The sequence below is a fragment of the Dunckerocampus dactyliophorus genome, chromosome 17, assembly GCF_027744805.1.
Source record: "Dunckerocampus dactyliophorus isolate RoL2022-P2 chromosome 17, RoL_Ddac_1.1, whole genome shotgun sequence".
NCBI lineage: Eukaryota > Metazoa > Chordata > Actinopteri > Syngnathiformes > Syngnathidae > Dunckerocampus > Dunckerocampus dactyliophorus.
The window spans coordinates 9,053,857-9,080,383 of NC_072835.1; the positions used below are offsets into that span (position 1 = coordinate 9,053,857).

Here is a 26,527-nt window from a genome sequence, read left to right on the forward strand (position 1 = left end):
GGTGGGAGACAACTGTACACTCAAGCTAAGCATTTTTGTGTCCCTTTACGGTAGCCAAAATGAAACAAACTGTGACCTTAAAGCCGAGGTACGTGACGAACTGTTCCGAGTCAGTTTTTATTCCAGATTTTTCAGAAAAATGCTGTCAGCTATAACTGTCAAGCAAGAACACACACACACGCATCTTTTTGATTCATGTTTGTTGCAATACATTTAGGCCTGTTGTGTTCCCTGCTATTTATAAGTACTATATGTTAATAATGTGCATTGTTTGGGTCTTACGGAGGACTAAGTGAACTAAAAAGAGGTTATACTGTACCTTCTTATTAGGAGAATGCAGGTACAAGTACAGATGACATAAACCCATTAGAGTATTTAAAAGTCAGCAATATGTGCACAGTCAATTAGTGCAATTAGCTGATCGCAAAATTCTGTTGAACAAAATATTTGCCTGGATTTCTTTGCCTTTCCAAGCAGTGAACTAAAGGCGGGGCATGACAAAGTGAGTTGTGTCATCTCACCATGACCTCCTCCGTCATCTGTGCCTGCTGGGAAGTGGCCTCCTCCTTGTTAGCGCTGTCCTCTTGTTTGTATTTCTGCCAGACGCTGAAGTCCATCGAGTGCTTGGGAATGTAGTTGGAGAGGTCTGCACATAAAGGAGGCGTCGTGTTAAAGAAAACGTGAATATACGTCTACCTAAAAAACACAAATTATAAGTAAAGGTACGTTACTGTTCACATGCGCAATGCACAGCTGGTCCTCGGTTTACGACGTTACCATAAATGAACAATTTACAATGAGAAAAGATAGCATTGATTATTAATTAACACTTCATTTTTACACTGCATGTCTCCCAAGTGTCAGTGCACCAAAGAAAAGGAAAGCCATCACCGTAGAAGAGAAAATGAACATCATAAAAAGCTCAGAGACGGGAGAAACGCCCGCCAATCGTTAAGCCTGAAGATTATTGAATGCTCATGAATGCTAGAGGTCATGGATTCTCTGCGCTGTTACAATGATTTCTGGGAGGAGAAGAGGTCATTATCCTTCCAGATGAGCCTGGGACAATATTTTAAGGAAAGAAAGGCCTGCAAGACAACCACTGTTCATTTCATTCTTGTATTTAATCGTGTGTTAAAAGTGGGCTTTGCTGATATTGTTGCATCAGGGACCTCTGTAGTGTTTATCACTCTTCCCTCCATTTGTTAAATAATTCACATATGCTTCCATGACTTCTCACATGCCGCTGCAGTGCTACAAGAAGTCCAGCAGAGGGCGACTCTCGTAATTGCTCATTAACTTGTACAGTTTTCAACATATATATATATATATATATATATATATATATATATATATATATATATATATATATATATATATATATATATATCACTATTTATTATTTTAAACATCTCCAACATGAAATAAAAGTCTTACAATCAACTTACGGTATTGCCTTTAAGATGTTTCAACTTGGACGGCAACATATTTATTCAGAAAATGTAAACATTTGCGGGACTTTCGTGACTGAAACAGGAAGTTAGCTAGGGATATGACGTCACTCATTACGGCATTTAGCAATAGAGCAAAATAAAATACCTTTCGGTACATGTTAAACCACTGCAATAGCCACATCTTCATTTTACACATTAATACTTAAAATACACATAAATTAACAAAACAAATATATCTAAACCCAAATACAATTAGCAAGCTTTCAGGGCAACAAGCAACTTCATTTTGGTAATTATAGTAATACTAAAAACTATTTGCCTCTAACACAAAGCTGTGAGGTCGGCTGTTTGTTTTCTTTAAGTATATTAGATGTCAAAATGTCAATTGTCTTGTTTTAATGTACATCGGATTTTAATAACCAATAAAAAAAATAAAATATTCGTTAAAAAGAGCAAAGTAGAAATGGAAAGTGTTTGGACACCCTTGTAATTCAAAGTTCGTCCATAAGGGGTCCCTGTCCTCCCATTTACAATCTTTCCAAGCTGCTTCACATGCAAAAGCGGACACAACCACAACCACTTTTCAAAAGGAACCTTTAATTTCTGCCATTACATTTTTGGCTGATATTTCAAAGTGTTCCTTTAAATACGAAATGTGCTAAATTTTAAATTTTAAAACCGCTAGAGCCCGGTATTGAGAGCAGCAGGGACGCATCTGTGTTGCCACGGTAACTGCTATGCCACGCTTGTATCAATATGCACATGCCATACATCCACAAAACCGGAACAACATCATATAAAAGTTCAACAAAAACAACTTTGGGAAAAATAGAACACATTTCAAACAGCAAGCGACAAGCTTGAACGATACAAGTATCATTCCTCTATCGCAGGGGTGTCCAAACTTTCCACCGAGTGCCACATACTGAAAAATAGAAGGACACAAAGGCCACTTCGATGTTTTGTAAAGCAACACATGTAGAGGTGCTAAGAAGTTATAGACTGTATATTTCAAGAAAAAGAAGCATCTCAGTTTTGTGATATCAGTTTTTAAAAAACCCATAATATTTTGACTTTATTTCTATAATATTAGAACTTTTTCCCTAACCTAATTTTGTTTCTCATATTTTCAAAAATAACATTTTTTTTTTTACATTTCAACATTGTGCTACTAAAATGACATTATTTTTCCTCATAACATGATAAGTTTATTCCCCTAAAATTGTATTTTTTTTCCTCATTAGAAGACAAGTTTTTTCTCTGAATATTATTTTTGTATTTTGTTTCTTTATTCTCAGAACATTATAACTTTTTCCACAACCTAAAAAAAACTACAACTTTGTTGTTTTGTTTGTTTCTCATAATATTATGACTTAAAATTTATTTTTTCTTTAATATTTCAAATTTATGCTACTAAAATAATGTTATTTTTCCTCATAATATTGGTACTCTATTGTTGTAAAATTACAACTTATTTCCCTTAATATTTTCCTTGTAAAATTACTGCTGATTTTTCAATTTTGCTGCCGTTTTTCGTTAAGTTTTCTTGTTTCGAATGTGCCGGGGGCCAATAAAAAAAGCTGTGTACCGCTAATGGTCCCTGGGCCGCACTTTTGACAAGGCTGCTCTATCAGCTGGGTTCCTAAAGTGGGGTACGCCAAATGTTGTAGGTGGTGACTACATGTGATGCACAAAACTTCATGTGCACAGCCCAGTCCAGTGCAGAAAACGACACAGAGCACAAAATTGTTCCTTGTTCTGTGTGCGTTATCTGAACAAATAAGTATCTTTGATGATCATTTCGTGCATTAAGAGTGTTTAAGAGAACTCCTGCACCAAATAGTTCCAAGTTTTGGGAAAGCTGGCCACTATCAGTATGAAAATTGTCCGATATATCTCTCACATACATTTAGTCCATACATTGTACAAGGACAAAGTCCACCAAGCCAGCACTGTTTTACCATCCAATAAAAACCTTAACTTCCCCATACTGAACTGTGGTGTTACGTGAAACTCTCTCTCAATAATGGCTCACCGTTACTGCTGTTCGCTTGGGTGGGCGAGCTTGTGAAAGTGGGCTGAGGGATGTGGATGCGTCCCACCATGGTGAGCGGTTCGCTGGCGACATTTTCAACCGGTTTGGCCACGTTGTCTTCATCCCCGCTGTCCCAGGCGCTGTTCTCCGACGGATACTCGTACGTGCTGTGGAGACTCGACTCATTGAAGGAGATCTTGAGCTGGAGGAATTTAAGAAGAGTGTTTAGGTCATGCATGGATCTTGGAGCTACATTTTCAATTAAAAAAACAAAACAAAACAAAAAAAAAAAACAGTAGTCTCAAAAGGGTTTCCGTCTCAAAACAAATGTCAGAAACATGGTAAAAATACAATCAAGAGAGTGTAGCACAGTTTGATGTTCATCTTTCAAGATTTCTTTTCTCTGCTTTAAATTGTAAATAATTAATAAAAAAAAATAGTAAAAGTGTTTCTGCTGCACTGAGTAGCACACAGTGTTATCTTCGATGGAAAGGCTTTGTGTATCTGGTGTGGAGGACACTGCTCCAAGAGACTGCATCACAACAAACCAAGAATTGTTAGCGCTGCAAGCCTTGCACTGGTAGAAATTTTTCCCCCTCCACCTACCCAAATGCAGTTTTCCTTTAAGTGGGCACTTTTTAGTAATAAGAAAAACACGGTGAAGCCCTTGTAGAGTTGGTCGACAGACAGGTTGTCTGTATTACTTAATCAGACAATGCGCCATTGCATTGCATACTGTTGCATAACCATACCTGAAGCCTGGACAAAAAAAAAAAAAAACGTCAGATCAACCCGACACTTTTCAACTTACAGTTGCTAGTTTTGTTATAAACAGAGTCTGAAAAGTCACGCAATCTAACAAAGTCAACTGAAAGCACTGGGTTGCAAAACTGCTCTCAGCAGAAATGCAAATTTGATTAGCTGGTAGCGTCAGGTGAGGGTGCGTTGTGCCGGCTAGAAGCAGAGAAGCGCTGTGCCTTAACGTTGCCCAGAAGATAGGGTGACAACAGACATGCATGCCCTTAACTTTTAACCCATTTGCAGCCACAAAAAATAAATAAATTCCAGGATAACTTCATCGTTTCCAGGACATTTAAACATGTTTTCTCATTTTCATATGTTTTCCATGACTGAAAAATTGGTGAATCCTTTCCCAGGCTTTCCAGGATGTGCGGGAACCCTGATCTCGACTCATGCAATCTCATTTCTAAATGGCAACATTTCTTTTTATTTTATTTAACGGGCTGGACTCAAGCGCCGCCCCTCTCCGAGCACTTCCCCCTCGCTATTCCCGCCTACCAATGAGCCTCACTGGTCAAGTCGAATTATGGCGGCTCTCATTCATCAACTCAAGTGATTATTCCAAATGCAAATGTACTGCGAGCGTGCCGTGGGTTTTGACTTTTGTGGATTATTTTCAGTTTTGCAGTCAATTTCTAGTGCAATTCATTTCTAATCCCCACGTCAACCGTCCTTGCGGGACCTCCCATGAAGAAGACCATTGGTTTCTTTAATGCAGCACATGGCAATGAGGAGTCTGACCCTGCCTTGATAAAAAAAAACAATGATTTCTTTTAAATGAAGGCACATGTCCCTGAATGCCTGCTAAACCATGACTTAGATATGTTCTTATTTAAAGGCCAAATTTAATTGCAACGCGGACATCCCTTTAATCTCTCTCCTACAAGACACATTCTCATTACAGCCAAGCAAAATGCCAGTTTATTACTTCCTTATAACTCTGATTAGATTGTCTTATCGCACGGCACAGCCCTTTGCTCACAGCAGTAGCATATCAGGTGAGCTTTTCAGTCGGGTTCCTATCATGTACTTTGTTCAGACACATGTTTGGCAGGTGCGGCAGGTGACTGCCTAGTAGGAGCCGAGGGCGTCTGTATGTGTGTCATGGATGGACATAGCTGATTTAAGTGGTCTGCAAACTGCACTTGGCAGACGTTTGTGCTCTTCTGAATGCTCCTATTTTTTTTTATTTTTTGCTTAGGACCCACGTGATCACAACAACAGTGTGTGTTAATGTGTTAAGCATTTAAGCACGTTGCGGCTGACTGCAACACTCGTCATGCACACGATTCCTGTGGTGGCACAGAACCGGGGAAGTTTAATACGACCAAACTCATTGCGCAATTGAAGCAACGTTACACAGGAAACTCCCACGGGAGTTAACGACAATAGAAAAGATGACTAGCCCCTGTAGGTGCTAAGTAAATTGAGCACCTCAAACCTTGCTATTATTATGCCAAGCCGCCATTGTGGATAAAACTACACCACTTGCTTAAAATAGAAAATGGGTCAGTTTTTTTTCCATACCTACTGTTGCTGATTATTGCTCTGTTTGAGAACTTGATCGAGGCTTTTCTAATGTTCCACACTACAAAATAAGTTATAAAAATATATGTGATTCATGCTGATATTGGATTGATATCGGTATTGGCCGATATTCAAGGCTGATTCGAACACCGTGCCCTCACTCGATTGCTTGTTTTTTGAAAATTAATTTCAAAATTGCTGTTTCGTGATTTAGTATGTACTATTATTAGTACAAAATAAGCACATTTAAGCAAATTGGACTTATTGTTGGCCTAAATTATGCATTTATAAGCATAAAAAATGTCTAAATGAACTAAAATACAAACACAAGGCAGAAGAAGCATTCTAATTGTGAATGTAGTACTGTATTCTACACTGGCCACTAGGTGTCGGTGTTCGGTGAGACAAGGGCCAGACTCGACACATCTGTCCGCCTGCCATTAAGGTCCGCTAGGGAACACATTAACTGTGACACACACGAACAGGAGTTTTATTGACATCTTAAATGGCTCATTTACTCTTATTATGTCTACTATATTGCGTAATACGAGTGTAAAGCAATTTAAAGCTGCCATTACAATAAATTGATGACACAATAGCCACTGCGGGAAGTACGCTGTCGAGAAAAAAACAAGGAACTGCCAACATGTGAGTCTGTGTTGCTCCATTTCTGCCTAATATGGCTTATTTTCTCTTGATTATATCTACTATGTTGGGTAATACAAATGCAAAGGCAACTATATGGGTATTGTTTCATGTCTAGAGGGCTCTAATATTGATAAAACCATATTTAGAAGATCATAAATAGGTTTTCTATGCCATACCTAGGAAAATATTAAATTTGTTAATACTGAATACTACCTTGCGGAAATTCACTTATCACGGTTGAGTCTGGAACCAATCAGCCGAGATAAACGAGGGACTGTATTGTTACCACTTGTCCTATAGTGTGTATCGTGATCAGTGAACTTGTATAACTGAAACAAAATGCAATACCCGCACCAGCGATCGTTGGCTGTTGGCCTGTATTTTGCACAGTGACAACAACATTGAACTAATCTAATTATCGTGGGCGAGGTGTCATGGAAGTATCCTATTATGAGCTACTGTGATTACCACCCAGCTGTCTCATCTGGGAGGGATTTATTATTTAACAGAAGAAGAATGAAAGTAGGTTGTGGTATCTCAGCATAGGATTAAACACAAAAGCAGGACCCGCTGCTTGTTGAGAAGAGCGATATGTGCTTTAATGTTAACATCCAAAAGTTGATTTGTTACTTTTTTGATTTTTATTTTATTTTTAAAGACAATCTAAAAGTGTCTGAATACTTGCAAAATATTCTATTTGTGGCAGTACATTTGTACAAATCTACAGTCCGCAGTACATTTTGCGGCCCCCCCATAAATAAAAGAATGTATGGGAAACGCTGCCTTTATGTCTGCGTGTTGTAGTATTGTATTGTTGATAGTCATCATTATCCATGAGTGGCGTGAAACAACACTACCAACATAACTTCTATCTAGTTACACAGCATCATAATGTGGACACAGTGACGTCCTGTTAAGTGCAAAGCAAGCATAAAAATAAAAGCATGGCATGGTATTACCCTCAATTCGTCCACAGCGACTAACAAAAAGCACCCATTTTGAAATTTTTAATAGATTGTTAGCCACCAAGAACAAAGATTTGTGCATGTACGAAAGCTTTATTGTTAAATAAGAGTATATGAAAAACTTAAAAATATGCACAAATGGAGGAAAACCATGTCAACAAACTGCCAAAGGTTACTAATCTTTACGTCCTGCGGCCCCATAAACTGTAGGTCATACAAATGTTAGCTTTTCCTGTGCATTGTCTGCATTGTATTGACAGCCAAAAGGTGTCAGCTGACTTCTCTTATAGCACCGTACTTGGCTCCGAGACTTAAATCTCTCCTAATCTCCATCACAAGGCCACAAGCCAACAACAGTACCTCAGATTTGAGACTCTTAAATTGCACAGAAGATATGGACAGTATGTAGGAATCACATGTGGAATGTCAAACATGTCTGCCATCAACTCGTACTCCATACGGATCATCCAGTTGATGTTGACGATGAAGGATTTCAGTGTTGAATACACTTCCATGTTTCCAACTTTGATTATTTGCACATAAACAGAGATTTTTTTTCGACATCTGCATCGCGCTGCACAAAAAACCCCAACTTTTTTCATCAATACTTGATTATTCAAATCACTTTCATACAAAATATTTTTTTAGCCCTAAATCAAGAGCTAATAAAACGCCACCTCATAATTTCACTATATCAGGGTTGTCCAAAGTGCGGACCTGGGTCCGTTTGCCCCCGCGCTGTTTTTTTATTGGCCCGCAGCACATTCTAAGAATATCATGTCACTTGAAAGCGAACAAAACAACAAAAGTGGGAAAAAAGAGCTGTGATTTTACAAAATATCAGAATAAAGTCATAATATTTACAGAAAAAAACTTGTTTTACGAGCATAAAGTCGTAATAAAAAAGCAAAACAAAAAGCAAAGCTTGAAAAATCAGCAGTCCTTTTACAAGAATACAGTCAAAAGTTGTGATGTAACGAGAAAAAGTGGTAATGTTATGAGAATATACACTGCTCAAAAAAATTAGAGGAACACTTGGAAAACACATCAGATCTAAACTTGGGGGGAAATGATCTTGAATATCTTTCCTGATAATAAGTGGGTGATGTATTAGTAACAAAATGATGCCACATAATTTGATAGAAATGAAAATGATCACCCTATAGAGGGGAGAAATCAAAGACACCCCAAAAATGAAAGTGAAAAAATGATGCAGCGGACTGGTCCATTTTGCTAAAATGTCATTGTAGCACCTCAAAATGATTCTCAGTAGTTTGTGTGGCCCCCACGTGCTTGTACGCATGCCTGACAACGTCGGGGCATGCTCCTAATGAGACTGTGCTCTTCACTGATGAGAGCAAGTTCAACCTGAGCACATGCGACAGACGTGAAAGGGTCTGGAGATGCCGTGGAGAACGTTATGCTGCCTGCAACATCATTCAGCATGACCGGTTTGGTGGTGGGTCAGTGATGGTCTGGGGAGGCATATCCCTGGAAGGACGCACAAACCTCTACAGGTTAGATAATGGCACCCTGACTGCTATTAGGTATCGGGATGAAATCCTTGGACCCATTGTCAGAACCTACGCTGGTGCAGTGGGGCCTGGGTTCCTCCTGGTCCACGACAATGCCCAACCTCATGTGGCTAGTGTATGCAGGTAGTTCCTGGAGGATGAAGGAATTGATACCATTGACTGGCCCCCACGTTCACCTGACCTAAACCCAATAGAACACCTCTGGGACATTATGTTTAGGTCCGGCGTCGCCAGGTTGCTCCTCAGACTGTCCAGGAGCTCAGTGATACCCTGGTCCAGATCTGGGAGGAGATCCCCCAGGACACCATCCGTAGTCTCATTAGGAGCATGCCCCCACGTTGTCAGGCATGCGTACAAGCACGTGGGGGCCACACAAACTACTGAGAATCATTTTGAGTTGCTACGATGACATTTTGGCAAAATGGACCAGTGTGCTGCATCATTTTTTCACTTTCATTTTTGGGGTGTCTTTGATTTCCCCCCTCTGTAGGGTGATCATTTTCTTTTCTATCAAATTATGTGGCATCATTTTGTTACTAATACATCACCCACTTATTATCAGGTAAGATATTCAAGATCATTTTTCCCCCAGTTTAGATCTGATGTGTTTTCAAAGTGTTCCTCTAATTTTTTTGAGCAGTATATTAGGAAAAACAAACAAAACAACAAATAAAGTTGTGACTTTTGGAAAATTAGGTTGGGGAAAAAATTATAATATGGGAATGAAGTTGTATTCTATTTGTATTCAAGAAAAAAAAGTCACAATTTTACGGGAATAAACTCGTAATATAAGCAAAAATAATGTCATTTTAGTAGCAGCTAGTTGAAATATAAAAAATATATGAATATTTTTTTAAATCATAAGACTGTAGTATGACAAACAAAACAAAATAAAGTTGTCTTTATTTGTTATTAGGTTGGGGGGAAATGTTATAATATTATAAGAATACAGTCCTAATATTAGAAGATGACAATATGAGAAGAAAATTTATGAAGATTGTTTGAGTAGAAGGTTCAAATATTTGTAAAATAAAAAAAAAAAACAGCAAAAATGGTGAAAAAAAGAGAAAAGACAGACGTTCACACTAATCATACACTTTTTCCACCTATACCACAAAGCGTAGATGTATTTTTTTCTTGAAATATATATAACTTTTTAGTATATGTACATGTGTTGCTTTACAAAATATCAAAAGTGGCCCTTGTGTTCTTTTTATTTTTCCGTATGTGGCCCTCGGTGGAAAGAGTTTGGACACTCCCGCTGAAGATTAAGCAATTTCAGTAAAAATTTCATGTCAATGCTGGACTGAAATGTAAAATGAATGTTGAAATATCCTGTAAATGTGTTGAAATTTATTCACCGACTGAGGAACAAACCAGCAACCATCAGGTTGGGAGACAACCACTCTACGACTTGAGGGAATAAGCAAGAGTGTTACATGCAATGGGTAAAATGTATATACATTATTGAATTATAGAAAATGTGGGAATTTTTTAGAAAAGTCCTGATAGATAGCCTACATATCCTGAATGAGCTGAATATTTTGATGTTGGAATGGTTTGAAACGATTGAGAAATGTGGGAGTAGTTAGCGCACAAAAAACAGAGTAATTGTGGAAATGTTCAGTATATCCTCAACGACTACACGAGGACTGAGGATCGAACCAGCAACCATTGGGTTGGGAGACCTGTATAGAACCCTCTCACCCTGTATAGAATAAGTGTAATGTTACAGTAATGGAAAATGTAAAATGATTTTTCACCAGTTGGGGGTGCCATTTAAACGACAGAATTTGAAACGTTGGAAAGTAAAAATGCAGACTGAATGTTGAAATGTATAAATAAGCAGAATAATTACAGCGTGGTCGATTTTTGAACCGGTAACCATTGTGTTGGGAAACAATCACTTTACCTCCTAAGGCATGTTACTCCGTAGAATAAGCAGACTGTTCAAGCAATGGGAAATGTCAAATGATTTTCCACCAGTAGGGGGCACCTAATTAATGGCCATTCATTTTCAATGGGAAAATTGTCACTGAAAATATACAATTATAGTAAAAGCGGGAATTTTGTCCTGAAGGTAAGTTATTGTGTCTTGAATAAGGTGAACATTTTCACGTGGGATTGGTTTGAATCGGTTGAGGAAATGTGGGAGGAGTTAGCGGACAAAAATGAGGCAAAATAAGAAGTAGAGGTCCTAAACCCTTTATTGAGGTGGTGTTTTGATTCTGTCAGTGTGACACAGTTTTCGTAAACTGGCATCCTGTCTCAGGAAGTCTCAAGCTACCAGATCATCTATCAATAAATCAGGCTCTCTGCGGAGATCACTTCCTCTTTCACTTTTCTTTTATCTGGTCTGCGAGCGCTTCTCTCTTGAGAGCTTCATTTTTCCAAACGTATGATTTTCCAGGTGAAACCACAATGGAAACAAGAATTAGCAATATTTGTCGAGTCTTTGTCAGGGAGTCTGTGTGACAAAACTGCATAATGGAGGCATAAGTCAATCATCTTCTGTCCCCAGGCTGTGGGACATATGAAGCGGGGGCCCGACAATCAAGTACTTCTCATTCAGCAGCGTGCTCAGGCACCGAGCAGGGACACAGGCAGACAAACAACTCTTTCATTGTGTTGTTTTTGTTTGATATTTATCAAAGACTTGCATGCTCCAGAGAATGTGCACGAGAACTCAACCTTCGTCTTTTTTTTTTTGTGAACTGATTTCCAGAACGGCACAGCAAATAGATAAGAGATGCGACAACAATCCACAGATATACAGTAGTTCTGTAAGCCAAGATAACAATCTCCTACTAGTATATACAGTAAATGAAGTACAGTGGAACCCGTTTAAGTCGACATTGCTCAGATTGGTTGACTCACGTTGACATAAGCGGCTGTTGACGTGACCTGAAATAGCCATTACTGGAATATTTATATGTGATTTTCGCCATATAAGGAGTTTGTTGACTTCGTTTTCCTCCATTTATGCAAAAGTTTGGTTCCGAGAAGGGGTGATGAAAGAACTGTTGAGATTTCTACTGTGAACTACCATGCTGTAGCTTTGAAGTCAAGTATCAGCTCCTTTCCTATTGCCCCTCCGACCCTTCTTCATTTCTTTTGTATTTATTTGAACACAACCACAAATCTGCTTTTGCAAAAACACGCGAGCAATAATGATGAACTTAGCAAGCCTACAAAATGACCCCTTTGGGTCTCAGACTTTACCATGTATGTCGACACAATGGAATTGGAATAGCACTTCATGAGTTGGTTGGCATAGACCAGGGGTATCGAAAGTGCGACCCTGGACTGTTTTTTTACTGGCCCACGGTATATTCTCAAAATGGAATTTAACAAGAAAACTAAAAAGCAGCAAAATTGGAAAAATTTGCAGTACTTTTACAAGAATGAAGTCAAAATATAAAAAAAAAAAGAGAAAAAGTTGTAATTTTATTAGAATAATGTCGTAATATTCTGAGGAAAAATAACATTTTGTATTTTAGTAGCATAAAGATGAAATATTAAAGTAAAAAGATATTTTTATTATTCATAATATTATTATTCATAATATTATGAGAAACAAACAAAACAACAAAGTTGTCATTTTTGGAAAATTAGGTTGTTGAAAAAGTTAGAATTTTAGAAAAATAAAGTCAAAATATTACAGGAATAAAGTCATCATTACAAGAAGAAAATTTACGTGAAAAAAGCTGAAACAGTTGAAGAAATTAAACAAAAAAAACGCAGAAATGGAAAAAAAACAGCTGTAATTTTACGAGAATAAAGTAAAAATATTATGAGAAAAACAAGTTGTATTCTAACCAAATAAGGTCTACATTTTCAAGAATATATTCAGAACATTAGGCCGAAAAACACTGTTATTTTAGTAGCATAGAGTTAAAATATTAAAGAAAAAAAAAGTTTATTAATAACATAAGTTGGAATTTGAGAAACAAAACAAAATAAAGTTGTCATTTTTGGAAAATTAGGTTGGGGAAAAAAGTTATAATATTATGGGAATAAAGTCAAAAGATTAGGAGTATAAAGGCGTAATATTACAAAACAAAAATTGACAAAGGTTATTTATGAAGAAAGTTGAAATATTTGGAAAATTAAAGCAAAAAAACAGCAAAAATGGGAAATAAAGAGCAAAGATTGAAGTTCATACTAATACTAGGCTTTTTCACCTATGTATATGACAAAGCTGAAATGAAGTTTTTATTGAAACATATATAATTCTTCGCATGTCTACATGTGTTGGTTTACAAAATATCAAGTGGCCTTTGCATCCTTTCATTTTTCACTATGTGGCCCGTCGGGGGAAAAGGTTTGGACACACCTGACACACAGTTTGCTGACATAAACAGAGAGGACTTAAACGGGTTCCAGTATATAGCGTACGGCACAGAGAGTATTCAAAAAGTAACTAATACAGGAACCTCCAAAGTCAAATGCCTCTGAGGTTTTACAATCTGGAAATCCACTTACAATTCTGGGTAAATATGACTGACTCTTACTCTAAATGCATTTGTCACAACACAAAATACACAGAAGGTCTGTTGCCATTATTTACACAGCCTGTTGATCCACTTTGTGCGGACCTAGTGAAAGGGAAAGACTCAAACTTTGTAAAATCTACTTACAACTTCACTTCGCTAATGACGCATGATGAGATTTGAAAATGGGGACAAATGTCAAGAGAGGTGACGGTGTAACTCACAACTTGGCATTAGTGACCCTTCAAATGAGCTACATTTTGTTAAAAATATATTTTTTTAATTTTGATTTGATTATCGGAAGATAGGCCATTTTTTTCCGCAGAAAACTCATCGCATTCGCCCTAAATAATAATTATAAATATCTGATACTACGGGCAAAATAGTGTATCACTGCTAAAAAAAAAAAAGCCCACAATTTTTCCATATCATATCATATGTCTTTATGCTTCAGTGATTATGCTTTTTCGTCAAGCTTTGAGATTTCACACTTTCAGGGGTCCTTGAATGCACCATAGATGCTGTGAGACCCAAAAGCGAAACTTATGTACAACTTCTTCACCGTTATTCAGATCCACCTGTTCACCGTTTCACCGTTGTGGTGAGTATTTTATACTTTCATTTAATCTTCAACTTTTCTCTCCTTAAAATTGATGTGTATGTATTTCTGTTCCTGACATAAAAAGAAATGCTGAGTTACAAATTAGATCAAGTCAAATAGATGTCTTACTCAATCTGCCTTCGTCAATAGTTGAGAGCTGTGCAGGGAATTTCTTCCAGGCCAGCCAACGTGGCATGTCCTAAATTGGTGAAAAGTGGTTCATAATGAATGAACGCACACAATGCACGCCTATACACAAACACACATACACACACACACACACTGGCTGGGATTCCTTGCTAATCGGGTTCAACTGCTAAGTTAGAATCCCTAACACAAAAGCAGCTCTTCCTGACAGCTGACTACGGCAGCATTTGCATGTTTGCTGATTTGTGTCTGACTGGGAGTGCAGCTTTCTTTAAAGTGTGATTTAAGGTGAGCGAGGGTGTGGCCTTCATGCAACTATTAACTATGTCAAGGGTGTCAAACTCGTGTCACGGAGGGCCGAGACACTGCAGGTTGTCTTTCCAGCTGGTCACCAAAGCAGGTGATTTTAATGATCAACACCTTCAATTTGAGGGAAGGAGCTCATTAATTAAATCACTTGCTGGAAAAGCTGGTTGGAGAGAAAACCTGCAGCGTCTCGGCCCTCCATTGAAACATGTGAACTATGTGCACATGTACAGTATGGATGTTACCCGATGCCTCATGCATATTGCAGCGCATACAATAAACGCTAACGTCTCACGGGCACATTTAGGTGTATAAGAGCTTAGAGGAGATAGCCCGATGTGATTAGAGCTAATCTCCTGCCTGGTAGATAATATTAGACCAGCAAAGCATTTGCACCAGCTGAGGAGTTTATCTGCAGCTGCATTGTGCCTGTGGCAAACAATGCAGCATGCAGGAGCCCACACAAAGCATGTTGCCCTGCGTCTCATGAACAACAATCAAATTAAAAGTAAGTACAGTGAACTGTTTATGTCGACACCTTTTGGACTAGCCAGCTGATGTCGACATAAGTGGTTGTTGACATATCTGAAGCCAAAAATTGAAAGTACAGTGGACGTTGTTTATGTCGACACCTTTTGGACTGGCCGGCTGATGTCGACATAAGCGGTTATCGACATAACCAAAACCAAGCATTTAAAGTTAGTACAGCGGAACCCGTTTATGTTGACGCCCCTCGGACTGGCTGACTGATGTCGACATAAGTGGTTGTTGACATAAGTGGAACCAGAAAACTGAAAGCGGGTAAAGTGCATCTCGTTTATGTTGGCGCTGTTCAGACTGGCTGATTGATGTTGACAAACAGTTATCAACATAACCAAAATTGAAAGTAAGCACAGTGGAACCCGTTTATGTTGACGCCCTTTGGACTGGCTGACTGATGGCGACACAAGTGGTTGTCAACATAAGCGGTACCAAAAACTGGAAGTACAATGGAACACGTTTATGTCAATGCCTTTCGGACGGGCTCAATGATGTCAGCTTAAGCGGTTGTCGACATAACCGAAAATTTTAAGTAACTACAATGGAGCCCGTTTATGTTGATGCTCTTCGGACTGGCTGACTGATGTCGACACCGAAACTTGAAAGTAAATACGGTGGAACCAGTTTGTGTCAACGCCCCTCAGACTGGCTGACTGTCACTGTTGTCGTTTCACGCTGCTTAGCGATAATGCGGTTAACAATACTACAACACATGTTGCCTTTTCCGAATTGGACTGATTTTTCATAGAAATGATCGCTTTGGACTTCAAATTTTATGTCAACAAATGGTCTACCACGTATGTTGACGTCAACTTAAGCGGGCTTGTTTTAGTACACCAGGAGTTGGTTGACATAAACGGGACCGACTTAAACAGTTTCCACTGTTGTGACTACAGGTTTGGTTTTTCCATTAGCATGACGGGTACAGATCTTTTATACAGATCATTTCTGTGAAATGTTCCTGGAAGTATGGAAAGCCACACAAACTAAAATCAATAACCTTGGTTTGACTGGATATGAGCAACGGCGTCTAGAAGATACCTTCCCTCTTTATGAGAGGAGGAATATTTTGTTATGCATGTATGAAAGGCAACTGAGATTTTTTTTTTACTCTCTTTAGTTTATGTTGCTGCAACAACACTATCAAATAAGGAAGCACATACTTCCGTCATTATTAGTGTGAATAATGCAAACAGCTCTCAGCAGCCAAAGAGACACCTGAGCTGCCTCTAACAATGCAAAAACAGATATGGCCTTCCTCTATGTAACTACCGAAATGGCCTCTGGCTATTTAAAACTGCACTGCTCTGCAGCGGTTGGCACATTTCTCTTCAAACACGAGGCTGGCTCAGATATGTGAAGGTTTGCATCCTAAAGCACTCCCAGTATTATGTATTACAGCACTGATTTTAGTGCGTGGAGCTCACTCAGGCATGTAGGTGGCTAGTGCTTGCAGATCTGGCAGGTGACGGAGGCAGCAAGCATCTGTGTTTACATTGTCACGTCTTGAGATAGTGTTATAGTATTCTCTATGGAGCTGTGTACAAGTGTGTGTGTGTTTATCTGGATTGGATTAACTGGCTGTTATAGTGGAGAAGGAAAAAAAGAGACAATCACCCAGCTTGTCTCTATCATCCAGATCTCTTATTAGTAGTAGTAGTGGTAATAGTAATCGTAAATAATACCTGCCTAACTACTGGCAACCTGAAATAACATGTCGTATCATCTAGAAGCTTATTGCAGAAAAGAATAGAAGAAGAATAAGAGTCTCTGCGTAAATGTGCGTGCAAAAACATAGAGATTTCTTAACAGGTAGCACCAAATCTAACTGTGGCGGTCCACATTTATTTGTGCCTGGCCGCCATAAATAAATAAATGTATGGGAAACACTGTATCAAACAAAACAAAGCCTGTATCTCAGCATTGTTTTAGTGCCAAAGCTTATTATCACCATAGTATGAACTTTGTCCCTTACATTCCACTTTTTTGCTCATTTATGCTGATTTTTTTTTTTAAATGTACAAATATTTCAACTAGCTTTATATTTTTTTTTCTCACAAAATTTGTATATTATGAGTTTATTCTCATGATATTGACTTTATTCCTGTAATGTTATACCTTTTTCCAAACATGATTTTCCAAATATTTTAACTTCATAATTTCTTTTGTTTCTCATAGTATTTATTACGACAAAAAAAAAAAACATTGTTATTTAATATTTTGAATTTATGGTACTAAAATTATTTTTTTCTTCATAATATTATGACTTTATTCTTGTAAAATTTGGACTTTTTACACTTATTTTTTTCCATTTTTTAATGTCTTTATTGTCATACAATTACTGCTCTTTTTTCTTTTTATTACCCATTTGTTAAATAAGATTTTTAGAATGTGCCAATGGCCGATAAAAAACAGTCCTGGTCTACACAGTAACTACAGCCTGACTGATGTCGTGCCAATATTATTGCGCTGCGCCTGATCCAAACGCACCGTGCAGCATCATCAGGGTTGTAGTGTGTGCCCAAATTAACACGAATGCATCTTCATGAACATAATCACCACATGAAGAATCTAAATTTCAATTTTACGTGCACATTCGTCACGTCAAACTGCCTCTTGTGACAACTAATTCTTTCACCACTTAAAAGCCCTGTGACGTCGCCACTGACGATAACGACGAGCAGGAGTCAGACAGAAAAACCGTGCACTTTATTCAGGAAGGCAAACGACAGGATAGAATGGCCACGGCCTGTGTTGTCCTGGTGACAACACAGGGGGGGAATGGGAGAGTGGCGAACGAGACAGACCCTCAGAGTGAAGATAAACATTGAAGTGGGACTGGTTTGATCCAATTGGGGAGGAACATAATGTCTACAAAGATTGACGTTAAATGTGAAACAATACTGCTTATTTAACGACCTAGATGAGGACATCTGATTGCAATTTACCTGATGCTCTAAAACGACAAAAGGCAGCTTAGACGTGTTTTCTAATCGTAAGCAAGCAGAGAAGTGCTCATCACAATCAAGGTTGCAGAATCAGCCCATCTGAAAATATGTCATCTTATCATAGTGATCTGCCATTTGCTGTACTGTAAATGCAAAGGCCACTGCTCTGCACCACTCCCTCACCGTTTATTTTAATGAAATTTCCAAAAAGGCCCGTCTGTTAATGTCCTGCCTCTTCAATTCCTCACTTGAACACACAAACACACACACACACACACACACACACACACACACACACACACACTGACAGAGGGGCATTGCTGGCTGAATTCTAATTACACTAGTGTTGCAGGGTTGTGCATGTGAATTGTGTGGTGAAAGACTAGTGTGTGTTGCTGTGTAATATCAACAATAAAACCACTTCCTATGCACTTCCTGATAGCCTGCAGGGATTGTCTTACAAATGCATTTTAGTCACAACAGCACACCGATGCTGGTGACAACGGCTGCCCTCACAAACGTCGCAGTGCAACCGAGCGAGGTTGCAGAACGAAGGCAATGAGCTAAGCGGCTCTGTGCAAGGTGACAGGAAGTGAGATTCTAATACAGTATATTTCACCAAAGCACTTATGTGCGGGGTCTTTCGGAGTTGGAGTTTATCCCTGCTGAGAGAGCATGCACATTGTCAGGTGTCAATGACAGGATCATTTTGGACTCATTCTCTTAATGTACAGTATACATCCATAGGTTGTTTATGTATGTCACGAGCTTCTCCACCTGTTGACATTCATGTGCCGTCTATGTCCTGTATGTTACAAACCTCTCTTTAGTCTCACTCTGTCCCCCTCTAGGAAGTACTCCCACAATCATAGTCCTGTTGATTCGTACTTGATATCGCAGCTGCTGCTATCGATACAGTTATTGCTCGGTGTACTGTTCTCTCATCCCCATCCATGCTACTAACTCGTTTCTCTTTCTCCCCTGTGGTTGGTGCTCCTTGCCTCCAATGGTGAGGTCACTTGCACTGCCATTACATTTTCACATTGATCTACTTATTCTCAGTACAGACTCCACGCAAGAAGTAGTTACAGCGTGGTGCGGCACGGAAGAATGCACCATGTGCTCAATATCAGCCGCACTTGTCACAATGGCTTGACTGTCACGACCATAAGATCGTATCGTAAATAAGGCTGTCAAGAACAGCGTTTTAACGGCGGTAATTTATTTCAATAATTACGTACATTTAGCAGAATTAACGCATACGAGGCATGGCAAACCATGGCTCTCTGTTATGACGACAGACGGCTGCACAGTGTAGCTCCCCACAGTCACACAGTGTCTGTCGCTCCTTTGTAACTTTATTCTGACCTGAACACATCAACAGCAGTGCAATTCCAACACCACATATGTATCTCCAACTGTAAACAAACACGTCTCTGGTCCATTCATTGCAACAACACTTCCTCATTGTCACTAGACAGACCACGAGATGCATTCACGGACACTCCGAACATCACAACAACGTCTTTATTATGAGTGTATGTGTGGTCTAAGTAAACCGAAAATCAAAGAAAAACAATAACCGGATATTCATATCACTCACTTTGTAACTCTTAATGCAGAAGTACAATTTGCTGCATTTAACTATGCTCGGAAATCCCAGAAAACTCACTCAAAACGTGTGAATTCAACTTAAATGTCTTGGTGTCTTTGAACGCAACTCCTCATTGCTCATAATAACGCAGATAAAGTCTTATTCAAATATTCTGCTACTAAAGAAACTAGTGTTAGGTAAACAGATTTTCAGATGTGTGCTATCTCTTAACTTGATTTAAATTTTCATTTAATTTGGCGCTGCTGATACATACAAATGTATGTATAATCCTGCCCTGTCATACAGTAAAAATGGGCATATTACAGACATAGTGTGACACGGTGATTAATCATGGTTAATTCATTTGAAAAATTGTATGAATCTGATGAAAAAACATAATAATTTGACAGCCCTAATTGTAATGTCTGCCCGGACGTTGTGAGGATGATGAGGAGGTGGTCGATCAATGATCTCTTTATTGCAAAAACAAATGAGAATAAAAACAACGTCAGCAAACTCAACTGTCCACTCTGCAGGCAGCCATACTCCTCCCACATGTCACGTACACAGACCACTGGAAATCACAAAACTCACTACAATACACATAACTGCCATGTCGCTGATCCTCTGAAAGTCAGAGTAATAACTAGACAGTGTAGTGGTCTAATTATTGAGATGGAAAGGTTGGTAGTGGTTTGGCTTATTTTTTATTACTGCTTCATGTAATTATTGTATTTAGTGTTTTATTGCTGTATTGTCTGTCCTTCATGTGTTCTGTGTGGTGTGAGTGAGTCAGGAGTTAATTTAGGTATAATTTAAGTGTAAGAGCTGACTTACACCAAAACTCGACATACATCACAGTCTAGGAACCAGACTCGTATGTTACCAGAGGACCACCTGTGGTGGCCAAACCAATGGAAGTAATGTTAGGAACGGACCACCATCATAGTACTATTACTGTTATTGACGCAACTACTGTTATAGACATTTCCTTGTCTTCCCTCCCGGATGACTCAACCCCTTTGAAAGACAAAGTAGAGGGACAAGGTCTGTTTTTCTATCTCAAACCAATAGGTCTAGACAGACACCCACAAGACTTCAGCCAACCTACTTGGTTTTATGAAACTTCCTCTAAACCTTCCTCTTTCAGCCGAGCTAAGACGCCTTGACGCTTGATTTGTGGCAATGAGAGACAAGAACAAGTCCAGATTCTTTGTATATACAAAAGAAAGTTGGTGTCATCTGTTAAAATATCAAATCTGGAGTTTTATGCATGCATTTGATACGTCATTGAACAACTGAAGCACAAGATTTGATGTAGCGTACAATATGCAAAGTCACATCAAGTGATTAATTACTGTTGGCAATGCGAACTTGTTAATAGTGAGGCAGACAAAACTAAATTGGACGAGAAATCAAGATATTTTAAACTTTTTGAGTGCTTCGGTTTTTGTTTTGGTGTATTGTTTACAGGTACATGCCTCCTCTCTTTACACTTTGTACGCATTGAACTTCTACAGTCTAACTTCAGAACACCAACGTAAGGGACAAAGGGGATGAAATTTACTTATTTATTTATTCATTTATTTGTATTATTTATTTGTATTAATGTCTCTTCTGTTGTTGCTTAATTTATTGGTATTTATGTTTCTTATGTTCTTATTCTTTCTTGTGTTTTCTTTCTTTTCTTGGGAAAATGAACAGAATAAGAATTTCATGGCATAGTAGAACTGCCTGTTTTACTGTGCATATGACAATAAAACTCCTGAATCTTGAAATGATTAGATACAGCAAACCTCTCGTAGACTATTTAGCTTGTTAGCTTCCATTGTCACGAGTGAATGATAATTAAAGAGAAAAGAGAAAGGGGGAGTGTTATTGCAGCTTGAACTAATTGATGCCTTGCAACAGTCTTTTTTAATGCAAACGTCGATCCGAAATCGGAGGAGTAGGCCTTCGCGAAAGTGGGCTAAAAATAATGTTCTACAAGCGCACCAACCACAGGTGACCTTCACGCTACGCAGGAGGAGGAGTGGGTCGGTGTAGCGTATGCTGGTGCCTCAACACAGTATAAGTATTAGTATTATCCAGGTTTCACAGACAGAGACAGAAACAAAAAATGCATACCCGGACATACTTGAAGGGTCAAAATGTGCGCAGAGTACGAAAAACGCATACGTGTTGGCAGGTCTGACATCGTAAAACCTACCTGCCTTCAAGTTACCCAAAGCGCTTTGACACTTATCACGTTTACCTACTGATGATGCAGCATCAGGAGGAAGTGGGGCTTCAATATCTTGCCCGATGACACTTTCACGTGGTCACGGGAGGACGGAGAATAGAACCAGCAACCTTCAGCCGACGACTCTACCGCCTGAGCCATGCTGCCCCCCAGCAAGAGCCATGTAAGTCATTTAAAAATACCTTCCGTTTGGGAATGCGAAATAAACTCCCATGCTGGGGCAACATCATTCTTGTGTTGATAAATTCTATCAATACTTTATGGTAGCTTGATAGCGGGGGAATGTTTGAAGAGCAACTGATTAACAAGAATAGCAACAAAATGCAAAATTAATGCTGACAAATCTTTGCTTAGTGTGGTTTAGCAACTTTGCACAGCAATATATTTGAAAGAGAAAAGTAATTGATTAATTAAATACTGTATTACTTTGCACCATCTACTGTATATACAGTCTATTTTTTGGTTTTACAAAAGACCTATCTGTATATCTTACACAAACACTTCCTATCAAGGTCACAAAAGCACTTTTTTTTTTTACTCTTTTAAGTAGAATTTTATAAAAATGGAGGGGTGGGGTGCCAGGTTTCTGGACATGTAAGGAAGGAGAGATGGGGAATGTCTGCTGGGTGGTAAATAATTAAACACAAAGGACTTTCACACCTGTAGCCCATGTGTAAAACACAAGTGCAGCACTGTGCCCTTTTGTTGGCCTTCCTGTCTTACAAAGAGTTTTAAACAATTAAGTTCAGGGCTATTTTTAACCCTGTGTCAACGACATGGCATTTAAGTTCAACTAAAATACCGCAGGCTTGCAGACACAAACAACTGGATTGTATAAACACAGGCTAAGCCCAGAGACACCACGCCAATGTCTGTCAATGCATTGATATTGCCAGCCCGGCCCATGAGGACTGAGTCACTGCGTCATTATTCTTTGAGTAGTTAGCGGGCGACGCCCCTTCTTTTTCATCTGCATTGTGTGTAATAGTTTGTTTCTGCACTGTATTAGTATTTGGATTGATGGGTTTACTCAGTCCAGTGATCACTGCAGCACTGACTAAAGTGGATCATTGATGGCAAATGGGAATCAACATACTGTATATTTATTTTTTTTTATGTCAGCTTCGAAGCTACATAAATAACATGACATAACAGCATAAACATTGTAAATTCGCTGCAGTAATTTTGTTTTTTTGTCGAGTTGGGCATCAATGGGAACCGGGGCAAACATTCAAATTCTCCCGGGACCATTCCAAATTTTTTATTTTGATTCCTCGTTTCGATGCCCAGTCCGCCGACCAGAAGAAATAGCCGCTGTTCCAACTGGGCTCCAGGCACTATTTCCGGGCTGCTGGAGGCTCAGTTCCCCGCCTCCCCTGGAGCCCTCTCTGGGTGTGTGCCAGACGGAACACCTCGCCGTTATGGCCAGGCTCCACGCACCATTTCCAGGCTGCATGAAGTCCCTTAACCCGCTAAACTTCCCCACCTTTCACAGCGTCGATGGGCATGCGTAACGGCGTTTCAAATGCCATTTTTGGCCGGGCTCCCTGCACCATTTTCAAGCTGATGGAAGCCCGCCTATCTTTCAGAGAAAAAATATTTTAAAAATTTTTTTTAAAAACATTTTTGGGACCAGGGCCGCATGGTGGCCTAGTGGTTAGCATGTTGGCCACACAGTCTGGGTTTGAATCTCCGTTTGTACCCCGCCTCTCGCCCAAAGTCAGCTGGGATAGGCAGCATACCCCTGCGACTGGATGCATGAATAATTTTTTTGACCAAAAATCCAAAAATGTGTGGTGTTGCGAATGCTGAATGGGAGTTAAAATAAAGCAGGGCTTTGCAGCGTCTTAGCTCCTCTGCCACTCTTTTCCCACAATGACCAGTCTAGAAAGCAAAACATTAAAACCAAACCACTCCACCCAGTCCATCAATGCCAGATGCACGTTGACATCATTTACCGCAATGAAAAAAAACTGTTAAATCAAAAAAGCCTCATCCAATCCCGGTGCAGATGGAAAGTGACTCAATTCTGGCTTCATAATTTCACTTGAAAGCTGAGGAGATTTAAGGCAAACGCAGGCATGCCTTTGTACAAGAAGCTACACTTGACCTACATATCTTGTCTTTCCAATAGAAAGAAGATCACAGGAAGCTGGAAGCCAGGGGACAGGCCTTATTAAATACTGCAGTGCATGGTGGCTTGAAGAACAAAAACAGCAGTGTGGCGCTTGTGCAGCGATACATATACTGTCCAACATCTCCATACGGCCTCCTCCTTAAGCAGCAGAACTGAGTGGACACAATGCCATTCAGGAAGGGCTTATGTTCTACTTTGGTGCAGCCGTAATGTGCGGAACATTCCTTTTAAGCTTCATATAAAATGGGTGGTTGCTGGAAAAACACAAGCTAACCCTAACCCGGAGCTCTGAGCCGAGGCCATTTTCTACGGCTGCTTTCACGCAGAGGTTGCAACCAACCAAAATTCCACCCAAATTACACAGACTAGGCCGAGTGCCGTGATGCTTGTGTAATTACTTGTGCAGTCTGGCCCACAGAAGAACACGATGGGAAAAATGGACGGGGCTGAGCCCTGATGATTACTAAGAGGAGAAGCAACAAAAAGGAGAACATGACAGATGGAAGGACAGACTATGGGATTGTGCTCTTCATGAAGATGGAAAAAATCTAAATATTCGACTTCGATAGTATCATTACCAACGGTCGCATCAGTGTCAGATCAGTACTAGCATGATCTGTGTGTTTAATTTGACAAATATCTGCGTTTCTATTGTTTACTAAGAAAACCTCACTTCGGGGAAGTCCTTGGCCACAGGAGGACTTTGAGGACTTTTATAGTTATACATCACTAAATTGTTCACAAATAAGTTTGTTTTGTGTTTTATTCTGTTTATAATCATGATCAACAAATTAAAAGGCAAAAATCACTAAATCATTCAATGAGCTTCCAAATTTCAAATAAAAATGATCGGTATCAGCAACAGTAGCTGCAATACTGGCCCTGTACTTACGCCAAAATACCACGCGGTCTGGTCTGGAAGTAATTAACCGCAATAAACGAGAGACGACTGTAATGATATAGTAGATGTACAATGACGTGTACATTAAATTTTAAATCAGCGCATACTTACATGGAGTTTAGGAAACATTATTTATTTATTATTTTTTTTGTCCCCTCATGAACGCATGTCTACCGCTGCACAAAATCAAACAAATATCTGTAGGTCAATAACTTTATATTCTGTTGTTAAATGAGGTTGAAAAACATGAGATAATGTCGCAAATGTCTTAAGACACAAACCAAAAAGCTACGTCATGTCATACAATTTCCCGCGACCCAATGCCACAGATAGATTGTAATCCTGTGGGAAACAATGCATCATATTGTAGTCCAATGTTGCCATCTGCTATTTCAATCAATGCTAAAAACTGCAATAAACACTCCATTATATTAAAGAGTTAGGGTTAGAGTACTCAGTAATGTACACCATCGTCACTGGATCAATTCTGTTAAAATGACTAATGATTAAAAAATTTAAAAAAAATAATAATATTTCCGTGCCCATTGCAAAAAACCTGACAAATTTTGAGTTATGCTAAACGCAGATGCAGCTCAGTAGTGCGCCAACTCGACTTACTCGAGTGGAAGTCACAATTAAAAAGAAGACAAGAAAAATTAGAGGAAGTCGATAATTATTGTGATTGTCAATTCTGGAATGCGTGCAATGACAGGAATTGATCTGAGACTTAACTGTCAAAATTTGCGCCCTCAGGAACAAAGTACATGGTGTACATAGTACACAAATTAAAGTGTACTTTAATCAGTGGGCATTATTGTGTGATGCTTCATCTCCGCTAGGTTGGGGTACATCAATTTTCCCTTTTGAGCAGCGTTTTGATGCATTTTTCGTTTTCGGAGGTCTGACATTGCTGACTTGTCTTGAATGCAACATAAGATCCATGCAATGTTCATTATTATGGAAGATTTTCATTCTTGCAATGTTAGCAAAAGTGAAAAAAAATCTTACGCTATTATCTGTATTAACCCCTAAAATGATTATTCCTTGACATCGAATCTAATGGGAAGTGCAGTTTTTTCCCCCATACATTCATTTATTTGTGGCGGCCCACCACTGATAAATTTGGACCACCACAAATGGATTCAGGTATGCATCGTAGGCAGTGAAAGTAAAAACACTCGGTTATCAAATACAAGTGGTCACAAAAGTAAAAATGTTCGCCGCGATCACGACATGCAGGGCACCTCCACAAGCCCGGGGAGTGTACATTGCCACTGCTGCGAAAGGCGGGGTGTGGAAGCTCACAACTCCACAAGCATGCAGCCCAGCCTTTGACTAGCAATAGTGTTAAGAAGATTGACCTTTATTGTTTGGCAACCCTTAATCTTCCCGGTGGTGTGTCACTAAGGTGCAGCCCGGGGGCCATTTGTGAACCGCTTTTATTAGCCCATGGAACATTGTAGAAATAAAATAAACAAAAAAAAATAACAAAAATGGAAAAAGCAGACATTTTGATACTAATAACTGATAAAAACACACAGATTTGCGTGCACATGCGTCATTGTTAATTATGCAAATTACATGACGATGCCATCTAGACCCCTCCTGCAACCCACAATTAGATTGTTATGCAGTATTGTTATAGTACATTTT

At 39.1% G+C, this 26,527-nt stretch overlaps 1 protein-coding gene across 1 annotated transcript in view; it reads right to left on the minus strand.

The window, feature by feature from the left end:
- The window catches only part of tprn (taperin), a 37,042-nt gene that overhangs the window by 5,600 nt on the left and 4,915 nt on the right, over nt 1-26,527 (minus strand). The window contains exons 2-3 of the mRNA XM_054757505.1: nt 3,490-3,691; nt 522-646 (exon numbers count right to left, since the gene is read on the minus strand). Coding sequence (XP_054613480.1) covers nt 522-646; nt 3,490-3,691 — 327 coding nt within the window. The remainder of the gene's footprint in view (nt 1-521; nt 647-3,489; nt 3,692-26,527) is intronic.